General features: G+C 30.1%; 2 protein-coding genes across 3 annotated transcripts in view; both read left to right on the top strand.

Annotated features, from left to right (window-relative positions):
* The first annotated feature begins 1564 nt into the window (after positions 1–1564).
* The window catches only part of LOC125076114 (large neutral amino acids transporter small subunit 1), an 18305-nt gene continuing 6026 nt past the window's right edge, over positions 1565–13843 (top strand). The window contains exons 1-10 of one of the 2 annotated variants that reach the window (XM_047688077.1): positions 1565–2028; positions 2571–2673; positions 2876–2991; positions 4250–4375; positions 4559–4658; positions 4767–4935; positions 5508–5708; positions 6466–6615; positions 6738–6909; positions 7114–7213. In XM_047688077.1, the coding sequence (XP_047544033.1) occupies positions 1824–2028; positions 2571–2673; positions 2876–2991; positions 4250–4375; positions 4559–4658; positions 4767–4935; positions 5508–5708; positions 6466–6615; positions 6738–6909; positions 7114–7175 (1404 nt within the window). In that variant the 5' untranslated portion in view covers positions 1565–1823 and the 3' untranslated portion in view covers positions 7176–7213. Of the gene's footprint in view, positions 2029–2570; positions 2674–2875; positions 2992–4249; positions 4376–4558; positions 4659–4766; positions 4936–5507; positions 5709–6465; positions 6616–6737; positions 6910–7113; positions 8706–13843 lie in introns of those variants that run through there. The other variant, XM_047688076.1, reaches the window with a different exon arrangement.
* Positions 12511–13843, top strand: part of LOC125076117 — a 5111-nt gene continuing 3778 nt past the window's right edge. The window contains exons 1-3 of the mRNA XM_047688082.1: positions 12511–12569; positions 12813–12990; positions 13146–13378. Of these exons, the coding sequence (XP_047544038.1) occupies positions 12528–12569; positions 12813–12990; positions 13146–13378 (453 nt within the window). The 5' untranslated portion in view covers positions 12511–12527. The remainder of the gene's footprint in view (positions 12570–12812; positions 12991–13145; positions 13379–13843) is intronic.

Below are 13843 nucleotides of genomic sequence, written 5' to 3'. Positions count from 1 at the left end.
CGTATTGTTGATTGGAACATAGTCCATTTTGTAAGCAAATTTAATGAAAAATTACATCGTCATATATCTACATAAACGCGTGGTTAAACAGAATTAAATGGAAGCCAGTCAGTGGAAATTAGTTAATGTATATACAGATTTCATTTAAATAGCAATAGCTGTTCTCAGCGTTTTTATTGCGTTAAATTAAAATTCATTATTTTTATTAATGTTGCATTCATATACATGATACATACCTATGTAAACAACAGTGAACTAATAATTAAAAAACCTTATAGAGCTAATGATGGTCTATTACCCTTCCTAGGTAAATGGAATATTGAACGCAAAAATACTTTATCTAATAGGAAGCTCCTGAGACGAGCGTTCTAACCACTATACAGTTTTTATTATTATTAGTGTAGATTAATGGAATTAAATTAATAACTGATCTTACCTCAGGAATTATATCAGTTTGAACGCTTAGGCGTGCAATCTGCTGTAATATAATGGACATAGGGTCACATCCTTGCAAAGTACATTCAGTACCCCTTGGTGAACGTAAAATATTTCTTACTAGTGGCCGCTGCTGTATTCTAGTGACCGTGTGTTTATTGTGGCCGTTGCAGATTTTTCATCATCGTAATAATCAGCCTGTATTAGTCCACTTCTGGACATAGGCCTAACCAAAGGGGCGCCACTGAGCCCGATCTTTGGCCCATCTTCACCTTCCGTACATCATCGCTACACCTTAAAGCCTTTCGTCTTCAGTCACTAGAGTATTGGCGATTTTTGTAGGATGCATTCTATTGTATGTCTTGGCAACCAATATGCTGGCATTGATCTTCTTCTTGCGGTGCTTCTTTGTCCCGATGAAAAAAGTCAGCAAGGGGCACAATTCCTGAAGCCTCAGCGAGTTACTCTGTTGAGATGCAACTCAGGAAGGATGCCACTGTGCTTTTAAATTTTATTCAGTGTAGATGCGGAGAAGACAATACTAGCCCCTCGTTTTTTACTTTTTTTTGTACATAGGACACACCATGTCGATGATCGTGTTCGAACCTCTGCAGTTGCTCTATTTGTTACTAGTGCTTGGCCTGCAATGCACCTGCGTAATTTGATTAACGTGTTCATCCAGAGAGGTATCTGGTTATTTTTTTTACGTTGTACTGTCCTCACCTTAAAATTTCGACTAGTTCGTCTTGATCAAATTTTTACTCGTACTTGGCTGCTTGTTTTCAGGAACGACAGCAGTGAGCCTTCGTCTTTTCTATTAAAAGAAAACTTCTAAACCAAAAAAAAAAGTCGCTGCTTTGGATCTGTGTTGGAATAACACCTCCCTAATGCCAACATCTTGGATGTATTTACGGCTTAGAGCAAAATATATGCAATAAAAATATAGTAACTTGTTTTTAACTCTGATTCTTTCTAAGTAGACTTTTACCGATGTCCGAATACTGAATACCGATTGATAGCGAGTGAAACTCGAAGATCGAACATCTATATTCTATTTTTGTTTTAGTCTGTCAAAAATATCTGTGTCAGTCGGTAGCGCATTAACAAAATATTCGTAGGTATTTTAAAAAATCCTGAAAATGTGATTAGCGTCTTAAAATATATATTATCTTGAATGTGAATGAGTCCGTACTCATATGCTTCAGTTTTCACATACCAATTAAAAAGAGTAATTAGTCATGTGAGAGGTCAATTACTTGTTTCTGTTGTATATAGGTTAAGTTGGTCTAGTAACGAGAAAGAGTGCGTTCTACTTCTTTAAAATAAAGCCTTAAGGTCGTTTGCTACCAATTTCTACTAAACAAGTTACGTAAAAGTGATCTTTAAAAATGAGCAACGAAAGGGTAAAAATGAGAAAACAGCTAGGATTATTGGAAGGGGTTGCGATAATTCTTGGTATTATATTTGGCAGTGGTATTTTTATATCTCCTAAAGAAGTCTTAGAAAAAACTGGATCGGTATGGGGTGCGTTATCGGTGTGGGCTGCGTGCGGAGTACTAGCGACTCTCGGAGCTATGTCTTATGCGGAACTAGGTAAATAAAAACAAAGTTTGTTTATAAATTTTAATTGTATGTTAATGAATTTGTTTAAATAAGAGCGAACTTTATTCATAAGAACGTTACTCAGTAATTAAATCATTAGTTATTTATTTCTTTAAGAAATTCTATTTCAACTACTTTTTTTATAAAGCTTTAATGTAATTCTTGTGTGGTCCTATTGTTTTACTATCCATATTAATGAGTAATAATATCTGCATAATATGAGCAAAAATCTTTATGCTTCGTATGTTCTTGAGAGTAATCTTAAGCTTAAAACTAATAACTAACAACTATTCCTACTATTTAAAAAAGTTAAAACTGATAATAATATTTATTCCAAATTGTGGTGTGAGATTCATATGTAGTATATTTTGCATCATTATCATCTAAGTATTCTAATAATTGTTTTTTTTTTATTTTATGTAAAATAAAAACCACTATGTGTGCACTATTTCTGATTTTTGATTTGTAGTATAATAAATAATTCAAATATAAGCATATAAAATAAGTAGAACTAATATTCAACATTTGTATAGGTACAACTCTAGCACAGAGTGGGGGTGATTACCATTACATCAATGAAGCATTTGGACCTTTGCCAGCTTTTCTGTACCTATGGGATGCTAACTTAGTGTTTGTGTAAGTGCCCAGATTAATCTGAATATAGTCATATATAAGTAATTTGCTGAAACTTAATAGTCCATATATGATTACTGCATGAGTATATTCTTAATAGGATTGTTGGAGTATTATTTATAAAATATAATATTTTGTAATCTGTCTGATGATAAATTATATTTTACTCATCTGTTTGATTTAAAGCAAACATATATCTTTCCAGACCAAGTACCAATGCAATTATGTCCTTAACATTTGCAAACAATCTTTTGGAACCAATTTTTCCAAATTGTCCAATAGATCCACTAAGTCGAAAGCTAATTGCAGCAGTAACAATTTGTAAGTACCATATCTTATTATAATATTATTATAGAAACAAGTAGTTAACTAGAGTATGAAATCTAACATAACCTTATTTAAAAAACACACTGACTTTTTAAATTATACTTCACATTATGTACAAAAAATGCTGTTAATTACTATGTTATATTTTGATTAAAAATCCTGTGTGGTAATCAGATTGAACAAAAAGTTTTATTGTAAAGAAATTGTTGGTGTAGTTCCTACAAGAGATATATTTGGTGTACCTGCATAGTTGTGGAGATATGACCCACTTTGATAAAATTTGATATTTGTAAAATATAATAACTGATCTTTAACTTATATGTTATTGAAGAGTTAGGCGTAGACTATGGGAGCATTTATCAGTAAACGTTAATGCCTATATAGGCAATAACTACACCTGCATAACTATGAACTAATGGAATGGAGATATGACTGGCTATGGTAAAACTTGATTTGTGTAAAACTGATCACTTTCTGAATTTGTAGGCATAGACTATGGGATAATTTCTCGGTAAATGTTAATGCCTATATGCTTTATACAGCAACAAACTTTTCAGTAATATTTGCAATCAAATACTTGTAAAAGTTTAGTTGAATAAAAAATTTTAGATTTGATTTGTAGTTAAGTTGAAGATCAACAATACAAATCTTTCATAAAGAGTTTTTGTGTCTCTGTTTTATACTTATTTATATTTTAGGCAGCATTTGCTCAGAAAATGAACTGTAATTATAAATTTATTGATTACAATAATATAATTAGCACTTTAAAAAAAACATTATGTAAGTCTTGTCTATCTGAAGTATATGTTAGTCTGAAGTCTCTCTATCCAGGCAGTACAACCTAAATCATTATTAAGTTTTTTTTTCTATGATATATACATTCATGAATAATTTTCTAATATTATCATTTGTATCTAAAAGTTAGTATAGAATGTTGAGTAGGTAGAACCAGTTTTGTCCATTTTTGGTATAAAGTTTCACCTATTTTGCATAATTATTATATTATGATATTTGGAAAGTAAAATAAACTAAATACTTAGGTGATATACTTTGTTTAATATGTATTTAAATTATTAGGAATTATTGTGTTTGTATATTTAGTCAGCATTATTATTGAGTTAATATTTTTATTATTGATTTTTGATTTTGATTCTCTCCTATCTGATTTTCCACACATATCTTACTGATAAATTAAATTAAACAAAATATAGTTTAGTCAACGTATATTACTAAGATATTATACTTGTTGCAGGTTTCCTAACATTCATAAATGCTTATGACGTGAGGTTTACAACTCGCATACAAAATGTATTTATGTTCACCAAGATCTCAGCACTAGTCATTATTATAGTCGGTGGTATTGTTTGGATGGCAGGAGGTAATACAATTTTTTATTTTTGCAATTACAATTTCATTGTGTTTATTACGATTTCATTTATTTTGTTTTATGCAAAATGATAAATGTAGATCTCTCGTGTATCACTTATTCAATTAATAGAAATTACTCAATTCTTTCTTTTTCTAATAATAAGTGAAGATTTCTAAGTAAATTACTTTTCAGGAGGAGTAGAACATTTTGACAATGGATGGGTTGGAACAAAAACATCAGTGAGCGACTGGTCCGTTGCATTCTATTCAGGAATCTTTTCTTATTCTGGATGGTATGTTTTAAATTCAATTTTCCTCTTTATTATTGTAATAAGAGATTTATGAAAGCAAAATATCCTTGAAATTTTATTTGATTTATTATTATGTAATATTTTTTTTAGGAATTATCTGAACTTTATGACTGAAGAGCTCCGAGATCCATTTGTAAATTTACCTCGAGCTATTTATTTGTCACTACCCCTGGTCACAGCTATATATCTCTTGGCTAATGTATCATATCTTGCTGTACTGGGTCCCACAGGAGTAAGAGCCACTGAAGCTATTGCAGTTGTGAGTACTTTTTAATAAGTGAATTATTTGTGTGTTGTTAAGTTTTAAAAACTACTTTGCATTAAATTTATATCTTCAGAAAATATTCTATTTACCACATTGACAATTAATTTATTGCCTATTAAATGATATTCCCGCAAAATATATACCAACATTTTCACATTAACATTTGACAGAGATTTGGCAATAGTATAATTGAAAGATAATTGAAATAGTTTTTAAAAGTACACTATAATTACAATAGTTATTGAAATAAAAATGTGTTTTCGTTAAACACATACGATGTTAATATAATAAGAATGTTTAATATTTCTTACGGCACCTATGGGTGGTGATGAGCCTAATGACTAACCATCAGGTGGTACTCATCCGACTAACTCTTTATAAAAAAAATAGCACAATCACACAGGCTTTGCACCTTGATTTGGATTACGTAATAATTGTGAGTTACATTTGTGGATTTGAGTTTTACATTTATTAAATATTTATGTTATATAAATCATTGAAGGTTGCGTTTATTGTTGGGTCTATTATTGGGCCTCATTCATATTTGCCGAACTATTTTGTTACAGGATTTTGCCGTGTCTGCTTTAGGCTGGTTAAAATGGGCAATGCCGACATTAGTGGCTATCGCTATACTTGGGGGTCTGTCTGTACACATTATGACATCATCGCGTATGTGCTTCGCAGGTGCCCGAAATGGTCACATGCCAGAATTGTTGGCACATATAAACGTTAAATGCATGTCGCCGCTACCATCACTTGTGTTCCTAGTAAGTATTTTTGAATATTGATTCTTGGTGTTTTTTTTTCTTGGTAATGGCTTATGGATATTCTTCAGCAGCTCTTGGAGATTCTTTGAGCATGGACTTTTTCGACTATAAAAATGTTAATTCGGTTATTCTGGTTCCGTCATAGGGTCTAATAAAATGTGCATAATACCTACTTGCCAGATCGTATTATACAGATCTAATCTTTGATGTCTGTTTGCTTGACGAACTCTGCTTGTTCACTTTCTTCACCAAACTAAGAGCAAATGTAGTATGAACTTATTGATCCGTTCCCTATCAGTCACTTTTATATGTAATGTGACTGAAAATGTTTATATATAATGCAGATACTCTTTGTGTTCAACAAATAGTGACTGACAATATCTTTGTCATTGTTCACTAGCTTATGTTTTGGACGAAAGAGATGAAGGGAAACCATTAATTTTCCGATTAAATCCCTGAATTCCTGATTATTCCTATAAGTTGAAGTCTATGGGTATTTAGGTAGGTAACTTAACAAGAAAATATAAAAATTAAATATTGTATATTCGTAATAAACAAAGTTCCAGTCTTCGCTATAGTTGAAGTGTATGGATACAACTTTTTTGAAGGTGTTAAATGAATAGAATGAATATGTGTAAAAAAAAATTGCACACAAAAGTTAGAACAAAAATAAAGATTAAAACTTGTATTTATGAACATGGTTTTTCCAAGTATGTTTATCAATAATAACAATATTAATTCTATGTGTAACTTTCAGATGCTGATCTCCCTTTTAATGCTGATCCCAAACAACTTGACTTCGCTAATCACATATTGCACGGTGGTGGAATCATTTTTCACAACTCTCAGCTGCAGTGCAGTACTGTGGCTACGGTATAAGAAGCCACACTTAGTTAGGCCTATTAAGGTAAGTTTAACTTATAGATTATTTAAACATTCAACCTTATCATTGCATTTGAAATTAACTAATGTCTAAAATGAATATTTGTAATAAGCTTGTGATATTGAAATATTTTTTTATATTTGTAGGTGTCTCTATGGATGCCTATAGTGTTCGTGACGGTCTGTGTGGTGCTGTTAGTGGTACCGATAGTGAGCGAACCCGTCGCCGTCGTGGCTGGTGCTCTAATGACCCTCGCTGGAGTCCCCGTATACTTCCTATTTGTGCGGTCCGAGCCAAAAATTGTTAGAGAAGTATCGAGTATGTAAACTTTATTGTTTATTAACTTACACTTCATTATAGAACCAGCAGTGTATGGTTTCATATAATTTCATAAATTTATATTATTTTATTATTTAAAATTGCTTATTAATAATTGATAATGCTTTATCTTCAGCATCTTAAACCAGTACATAAGTTGCACATAAATGCAGTAAATTACATATTGTTTTGTGATTGTTACAGCTAAGTTCACGCATTTGTGCCAGAAACTATTCCTATCTGCTGTCGAAGACAAAGAAGAATGATAATCTGGTTTGAGTGAGTAGAATAAATTAATCTAACCGTCTTATTAATAAACCGTTAATACTCATCAACATAATAACAAATTATTACATTAGAATATAATATACATATTACAAATTTCTAACAGCTGAAGCATTACTGACGTCTGTCAGTTGATCATGACTGATGGTACACTAGTACACTACGAAAATAAACAGTTGAAATAGCCTGGTAACAGCGCAGTAAAGATTAAAAATAAATATTCTTTTTTTCCTTTAAATAACATGTTAACCAAAATTGACCAAAAACCAAAAAAGGTTGACATTATTATGTCGTTTTTAATGATATTGGTAATAATCAATAGTACTATACTCTTTTCGTCAATTCACCGCCATATGTTGCCCAACATTTAAATGACCGGAGGATATTTTCAGAAGCGTGATATAACGTAAAAACCGTTTATTTTAAAATATATTATGTGCTGATACATAACATCAGGTTCAGATTTCAATACAATTATAATGTGTCATACACATTCATCAACAGATATCAAAATAAAAATTAAAAACGTTTATTAATAAGGCGGTAAGTAAAAGTAAAATTTTTGTACTTTTGTATGCAAAACGTAATTATAAGAGATTGTCTCGAATCCATACGCTTTATATTATTATTGTCGTAATTATAGCATGCATAAAGAATATAAGAAAAAAATATTTGAAAGGATAAGGAAAAATTTAACAATTATTTATTTATGTTAGTGAAACGGGTTGACTTTTGTAATACAAATTGTGCATGAAGGAATGCTTTAAAAAAGCTGATGAGTCTATATAAATGTAATTAAGTGGAAAATTAATTATAAGATCATGTTTATATATACTTATAATATAAAATACTCGATTATGTATAATTATTAAATTACACAGGCAACATTGTATCACTAGATAAGTTTTTCTTTACGAAAAATCAAATTTGGCAATTATTTTAGCATATGTTTTTATAATCTGTTTTACAATGAGTTTTTTTTTAAAATATACTGTAATTTATGAAAGGGCAGTCAGAAATAAAATATATTCAGGCAACGAAGGCGACATAAAAATCGTATCTTGAATAGTGATAGTATTAATTTACGGCGTTTATATAGACGGAAAATTATGATCTAATTTACTACAACATGTCTAGAAATTAATTGTTAATATTAAATACGTTATAAGATTGATCAACATGTTTGTTTCATAGATTGTTTAAAGTGTTATAAATAAAAAAAAGAGGTAAATTGTGCCCTCAAACTAGTACTACTCTTGTCTAAAAACAACTTTTAAATATTTTGTTTAAAAGAAATTGCTGTATATAAATATTTCTAAATGTTCATTAATTGTCTACCTTAGAACATTAGTCTCTTTATCGTTGTGGTTTTCGCTTCAATTTGTGTGTACTTAATAACATAACGTTATTTATAAAAATTAATAATATATTTAATGATTTTAGAATCTATGTTGTACGTATTTCAGGTGACTTATTTTTATTATTACATTTAAATTGGATTTTGTTTAGGTTCGGTTATATTTTAAGAAATAAGAACATAGAGATTAGACGTTAACGAAATTAGCTTTTAAAAAAGGTTGCCCTTGTGCACTCATTGGTTAATAGGCCTTCATTGGCTAAATCATTTCTTAGGATTGTCTTACATGCCGAAGTCTCGTCTCGTGCATCGAGGTGCTTGTATTTTGTACCCTGGGTTCGACTCGTGGAATAGACTTTAGTTGATACCATAAACTATTAAATCAATGTTATTTTAAATCCATAAGGGTAAAAATAGAGTAATCAAAATAAGTCATAATTCTAAATTCAATAAGAAACAAGGATCGCGCTAATACAGATCCAAAAGCTTTATAACATTGTAAATGTTACAAAATTACAACAACATTAACAGCCTGTAAATTTCCCACTGCTGGGCTAAGGCCTCCTCTCCCTTTGAGAAGAAGGTCACGCTGCTCCATTGCGGTTTGGTGGAATACACATGTGGCAGAATTTCGTTGAAATTAGATACATGTTGGTTTCCTCACGATTTTTTCATTCATCGCCGAGCACGAGATGAATTATAAACAAATTAAGCACATGAAAATTCAGTGGTGCTTGCCTGAGTCTGAACCCGAAATCATCGGTTAAGATGCACGGGTACTAACCACTGGGCCATCTCGAACTGTTGGATATATCTTTTCTGTGAAAAGTACTAATATACTTGAAAAGGAAGAAGTCAACGCCTACATGTAAACATGCACTTCCTGTATCCTTACAAAACTATTTCTTTCGGTTAGAACGACGACAGGACGCGAATCAGTGGAAGAGAGGTAATCGTATAATGCCTCTTATAATCCATATGGGTTGTATAAGAATATTTAGACCACTTCTAGGGAAATATAAATAATATATTCCTGTGAAATGAAAAGGCTGATATTTCTTAGCTAAATATATTATAATGGTTGATATAATTATTCCCAAAATACTCCGATTACAATTTTTTTATATATTATATTTTAGTTATCTTCATAACAATAACTCTTACACAAAATATCTTATAATGATTCGAAAATATTTGTTTTTTATTAGTGACTTATTACATGTGTATATTCATTTCGATAATATTAGTGTACAAGTGCCATATAAACTGTAATTCTAAAAAAGTAACCTCGTCAATATAATAAACATTTCCTATATACATTAAATATATACATAATTATAAAACTATTATTGAAACTAAAGATCTGATTATTACAATTTGTACTTAATTTATTATTAAAGTACATATGTTGGTGTAATTGTACTCTCGTAAAGTATTACCTTCACAACGATCCAAATAATGTTTGGAATGTTTAATTATAACTTAAATTTATCAAAATATAATTGAGTAATAGTTATAGTTATCAAAATCTCCTATAAGATATTTTCATAAACGATTTAGACAATAAAATCTTAAATTAAGTAAACTATATTACATAGTAGAGGCTAATGTACGGTAACACTGATACTATTTCAAGTTTATATTTACCTGTAGTGGCGATATGAAATAATATCTTCATTAGTGGAAAATTTATATAACCGATGAGTGGCACTAATCCATTATAAAATTATTAATAAAATTTAAATGATTTATCCATAACAGAAGCCACGATTAAATGTTAGTAAATTATATGTTCTAGACTACTCTATATAAGATCTAGATTAGAAAAATGTGAAAACTTGGCATAATGCCGTGCCAATTGTACTCAGAGTTTAAGACGAGACAAAAAAGGACTTATTCAATTAGATAAGATAGATTTATACTATCACCTTCACTATTAATGGACTCATTTTAAATTCTTTTTCAAAAGATGTACGTATATCTCGTTTTCATACTCGCAAACACATTATGATAAGTCAATGTCAACGCGAATTAGACGCTGAAAACAGTCTTATTTTCTTGTCAGACTCTATCTATCTAAATATCCACGATGGCTATATATTGGCACACTTCGGCTTTGATGTAGGTATAAGTGAATAGCATTTCATAAAGTAAAATTCGTTGAAACATTAAGTTTACGGGTTTGAATTTTTACTCATTCTTAACGCGTGAAATTATTTTCGATATTCTTTTTTAATTGACTCAATAAAAAGATCTGATTTACGATAAATATCTCTTATAATATGATTGATATTTACATAACATAACTATGTACTTATATGTTATTTAATTTGTTGTTGTTAAAAGGTTTTTGGATTTTTATTATATTATTTGTAGGTGGTTTTTTACATATTTTTTTTGTATCACAAAGTTATTTTAAAATGTTCGTCTGTGATTTCTAATTTTTTAAATCAGTGATAAAACGTTTGTTCATCATTTGATTGTGATAAAAAATACTTTTTATTTCCCTTTGATAGTATTCATATCTATCACTTTGATAGTATCTATTTCTAGTTTGTTCTTATCTAAATAGATAAACAATTCGTATTGTAGAGGCGCCTGGACTAAAGCGCCTGTTGCTTTTTCCTAAATTCAGCCTGGTTTTATTGGCGTTTTTCTCTATTCGACCCACATTGCTCTAAGTATGTAAGTAAGTGCATAACGCAAAAAAAAACTTACCGTTGAAATAAAAAACGAAATCACAGACAAGAGTTTATCTTGTTTACAAATATATATATTCTTGATATTGTTTAGTTTTTGGTGCTTATATCAATTTAGAATTTAGTTGTTGAGGAATATTGTTATTGTTTTATAGTTGCTTTTAAAATTTTATAAAGTGGTAACATCAAAACTGTAGTTAAAATGTTATATTTTAATAATGTGTTATGAATAAAGTAAAAAAATCACATCAACATTAAATTTATTTTAAGAAAATGTATACCAGTGGTGCATTTTATGCATAAATGTGGTTATTAGGACCTGAAAATAACATACTTTTATTAAATATATAATGTTTTAATTCGTTAAAGCTTATCGCTATATATCATCACATTTAAAATATAATGTACTATTATTGTATTTTTATCATAGGATGTTTTTTTGCAATAGAAGAATAACTAGGTACTAACAAGACATGTAATTGATTTAATATGTTAACGTTTGTAAATCGATGCTGATGCCTCCCTATGCCAAATAGATCTGGAATTTGTAGCTGTTTTATAAAATAAACTTTTTGCTATGTATTTAAATTAAGTTTCATTTACAATAATAATGGTCCCAAAATTAGATTTAGGACTATTGACATTCACTTCCAAAATATGTCAGAAAATTTAAAACTAATTTCGATTTCTCGAATAGAGTATTTCACTAATCGAATATTTTACTACTCGTATTCGTGTAAACAATCTTGGACTGGGTTTAAGTTTTAATTACAAAAAAATAATATTAAAGTTATGCTACAAAAAAATAAAACTTTTAGATTCGTTATTACTTTTCGAAAAGCTCGGAAATTATTTAAACGACCTCGAGAAATTACGCGATAATAGTAAATCACAAAAAAAATACCAACAATACAAAACATATGCTCTATATTATGACGTTTTAGTGTAGCAATTTTGTAGATCCTGTAACCTATCTGTTAACTTTTGCTAGTGGCCAAAGGTTTTTGTTGCTGCAATTCGCGCCGGAAAATCTCCATTTAGGCTTTCATATATACTATCAGGTTTCATGTTTATATAATAGTACAGGCAAAAGTTTTATTTATTTAATGGGCCAAACAAACAAAGTCGCGTACTCAAATATAACATTTTATGTAGTTATGGCCGTTTCCAATTAGTTGATTTAATTAAAAACATTTCCCTAACAAGTTACTTCTATTACTCAATTATTTTAATTAAATTATCCAAAGCATTTTGTTTCTAACGCGGCATTCTACGAAATGTGGTTTGCGGCTTATTTACTAACAACATGGCTTTCTATGGTAAGAGAAAAGTAAATTGAATCAGAATAATGATATTCTTTATAATAATTTTCCGTAGTTGTAATTTTGAAATGTATGTTGCGACATATTTTATGCAATTTACAAATCAACGAACTTTTATTAAAATGATTTACCGCAATTCTTAAAAGTTACTACGAAGTTTGCCTTTTTCAAAATGATAACTTTCTCACTAATCTCACTTCGAAGATTTATCTTTGTTTATGTTATTCCGCGTTAAATAAGATCGAAGCGTCGCGCGCTCACTACAGCAACATTTCCCACGAGTTCACGACTCCAGTGGATGAAATTGGTCCTATGCTACATGACGAGGGCATGCAAACGTCTACCGTTATAGCCGGTCTCATGCCAGATTCATTTGGTGAAATGTTCAACTTCCTAGACGGAGACAGTTTCGGAATTGGTTTGTATTTCTTCTATTGCGATTGCTATTAACGGAATAAAACTTTTTATGCCTGTCACTGAAAAGATTTAAAGCATATATTGGTGTTGCTAATTTTTCGTATATTTTGAAACGATACCATCGACACCATCATCATCTATACAAATATTATTTAGGTCCAATGCACGAGTTTGTATACGGATGGCAGGCAATTGTAAACACAATGAGTATGAAGAATAACGTCGAAGTACGTAAACGCGCTGGTTTACAACGTTTTGCTTTAGCGGGGATAAACGGCATAACTCTGATATCACATATTGGTGTAACGGAAATCATGATCAATGGAACCCGGACTTATTGTTTTGGAGGCGTCTCTCGACCGCCTGGAAGAAGAAGTGTAATTTGCAAGGTATATTTTTTAATTTCATACTCATGGGACGGTATAATTATCCATTCATATATTTCTATGAATTATTATCACACTAACAAACAATACACAGACACGCCTTTAGTCTATATTAATCCTATGTAGATTAATATATATATCCTACCCACATTTCTATCTGGCGCGTGGTGTACTGTTGAATAAATTAAGACCATGAATAAGGAGCTCTTGAAATATTCTTGAGATTCTAAGTTTATCGAAGGAGTATTATATATTTTATTTCCTGAGGTCAGATACTTATTATAAAGAATGATTTTATTATAACCATCGTTGATTTACATAGGTGAATAAATTTACTTTTATATGATTGATTAAAAAGAGTAAATATTTAGTAAATTTCTATGAACTCTTGGTAAAATCTAACGGTGACAGCTTTAAATTTAATTTATTTCGAAAAATGATTCAAAAGTTTCTTCAGGCCTTCTTGTA

This window comes from Vanessa atalanta, chromosome Z (genome assembly GCF_905147765.1).
Source record: "Vanessa atalanta chromosome Z, ilVanAtal1.2, whole genome shotgun sequence".
NCBI classification, from domain to species: Eukaryota; Metazoa; Arthropoda; class Insecta; order Lepidoptera; family Nymphalidae; genus Vanessa; species Vanessa atalanta.
The sequence above is the reverse complement of the archived record's forward strand: the minus strand, read 5'-3'. Positions and strand labels throughout refer to the sequence as shown.